General features: G+C 35.3%; 1 protein-coding gene across 5 annotated transcripts in view; it reads right to left on the bottom strand.

Moving 5' to 3' along the window:
* Positions 1-2,194, bottom strand: part of LOC106868269 (dystrophin) — a 111,884-nt gene that overhangs the window by 26,663 nt on the left and 83,027 nt on the right. For all 5 annotated transcript variants that reach the window (XM_052970287.1, XM_014913465.2, XM_052970288.1 and 2 more), the window contains one exon: positions 419-623. In XM_052970287.1, the coding sequence (XP_052826247.1) occupies positions 419-623 (205 nt within the window). The remainder of the gene's footprint in view (positions 1-418; positions 624-2,194) is intronic.

Raw genomic sequence — 2,194 nt, 5'->3', positions numbered from 1 at the left:
ATACAGAGAGAGAGAGAGAGAGCGAGAAAGAGAGAAAGCGAAAGCGAGAGAGAGAGAGAGAGAGAAAGAGAGAGAGAGAGAGAAAGAGAGAGAGAGAGAGAGAAAGAGAGAGAGAGAGAACCTGGAAATAATCAAAGACTGAATTGATTAAAATGATTTGTAAAAGAGTGAAACACAGCAGATGAGGTCAACAGTCCAGAAATTCTGAACATCTGGCACATGTTTTTGTATTAATTGGTAACAGTTCAAACAGACAAAGTATTAAACATTTAAAACTCTTCTAATCATTCCTTCTTTCTTAGAGAAATACCCATACAATGTAAAGTTATCATTTGACTGTAAACAAAAAAAAAGCCCTCAAAATTATTCATAACCAAATAAATGAATTCAAAGTGACAATCGTTATTACATTACTTACCTGTCGTATAAATTTAATATGAAATTCTGAATGAGATCGGATGAGCGTATATTTGTGGTCTTGTCTAATCTTGGATGTTGGCAGTCGGCAAAAAGGTCTCGTAGAATTTCATTGAGGTCATGGCAGTTTAGTAAAGGGTCTTCACCTTGTGGACATCCATGCTGCTTGAAGACATTGCGAACTTTGTCGATAGGCACCAAGTCCACTTAGAGAAAATAATCAAAGAAATATGGTATATTAAGCAGCAGGATAAGTTTTATATTATACACATGATATATGTAGGTGTATATATATGAGGATTTATTGAAAGTGTAGATTGCCAAGTTAATAGTGTGTCTTGACAAACCGTCAAGAAAATGGATTTTATTATCTGTCACTGGTGTCATGCTATGTACTACTGAATCATAGAATCTATAAATAGTCGAGCATTATAAAATTAATAAATGTCCTTTGTTAGTTTGCAAGACTGAATTTATTTTTTCTCATTAAAAAAATTATTTGCGATAATTAAGTTGTTTTAATCCACATATTTTTCAAGTTTGAACAATTGTGAAGAAGCCTGGAAAGAGGTAGGCTCTACAAGGTTCGTTTTGTCCCCAGGACACAACTCACAGAAAAATACTTCAGAAGGGATCAGAAAATTGATTCAATCTTAGAGCATATTTAGATAATTGATACATGTATTTTCTTAAACTCCCAAAAGGATATAAAGCAAAATCATGCCCCAGTGAGATTTGAACTTGAAGACAAGATGTTTGCAAACTTGATATCTTATTTCTAACTTTTGTTTATGACAGATATCCATCTTACTTACAAACCTACATGAGAGAGAGAGATAAACAGACAGACAGTGTGTGTGTGTGTGTGTGTATTATGCATACAAGTTTTAGTGTTATTCTTTATAATTATGAAATGTTTATTTAGTTCCACAAGTTGCAAATACCTGAAGCATTAACCTGATATCAAGGTGAGAAAGAAATTTTGCCAATTTTATAAAACAACATAAAAAAAAAAAACAAGACCTCCACGTGATATTTTTTTTGTGATGTAAATAACAAAACACAACAGGTATGAATTTTTTTATACATTTTCCTACCAGGCGAAAGTTTCAAAGGAATATATACACACATATACACACGCGTGTGTGAGTATATTTATATATCGTCATCGTAATTTTTTTTCCAGAACTAAAATAGAGCAGAGTGGAATGGTGGTGGCACTGTGTGTGTTCTGGTTTTTTTGATTTCTAACAGCAACAACTACACTGGTGACAATCTGTATTGGCTCTTCTTGAACAGCTTTGGTGGCCTGGAGTGGGAAGACTTCCATGTAAGGGAGACTTTAGTCTTCCACAAAACCTTGCCCAGGCCCCAACATGCAAGGGCAGTCTATGCTCAAGCCTGACCAATGAAGGCCATAAGATCCCTAAATTTTTCCCTATCCATTTCCCTTATGCATGCAGAGGTTGGATGGTTTCTGTGTTTCCAGTATATAATGACTACAATACATTATCTAATAATAGAACTGGTTGCTGTGCAACACTTTGTACACCTGTATGCGTGGAGGCACGTGGATTAGTGGTTAGGGTGCTGGCAACGATCTCGCTCGAATGTCTTTACACGTGCCAGGAAGGCGATGCTGGGCACAGGTGCCATCATGATTTCATGTATATATATACACACACACACACACACACATACATACATATATATATATATTCAGTACATATGGATAAGCATACACACAAGAAGACAAGAGAGAGAGAAAAAAAACACA

This window comes from Octopus bimaculoides, chromosome 8 (genome assembly GCF_001194135.2).
Source record: "Octopus bimaculoides isolate UCB-OBI-ISO-001 chromosome 8, ASM119413v2, whole genome shotgun sequence".
NCBI classification, from domain to species: domain Eukaryota; kingdom Metazoa; phylum Mollusca; class Cephalopoda; order Octopoda; family Octopodidae; genus Octopus; species Octopus bimaculoides.
Note: the sequence above shows the minus strand (reverse complement) of the source record. Positions and strands in the feature narration are given on the sequence as shown.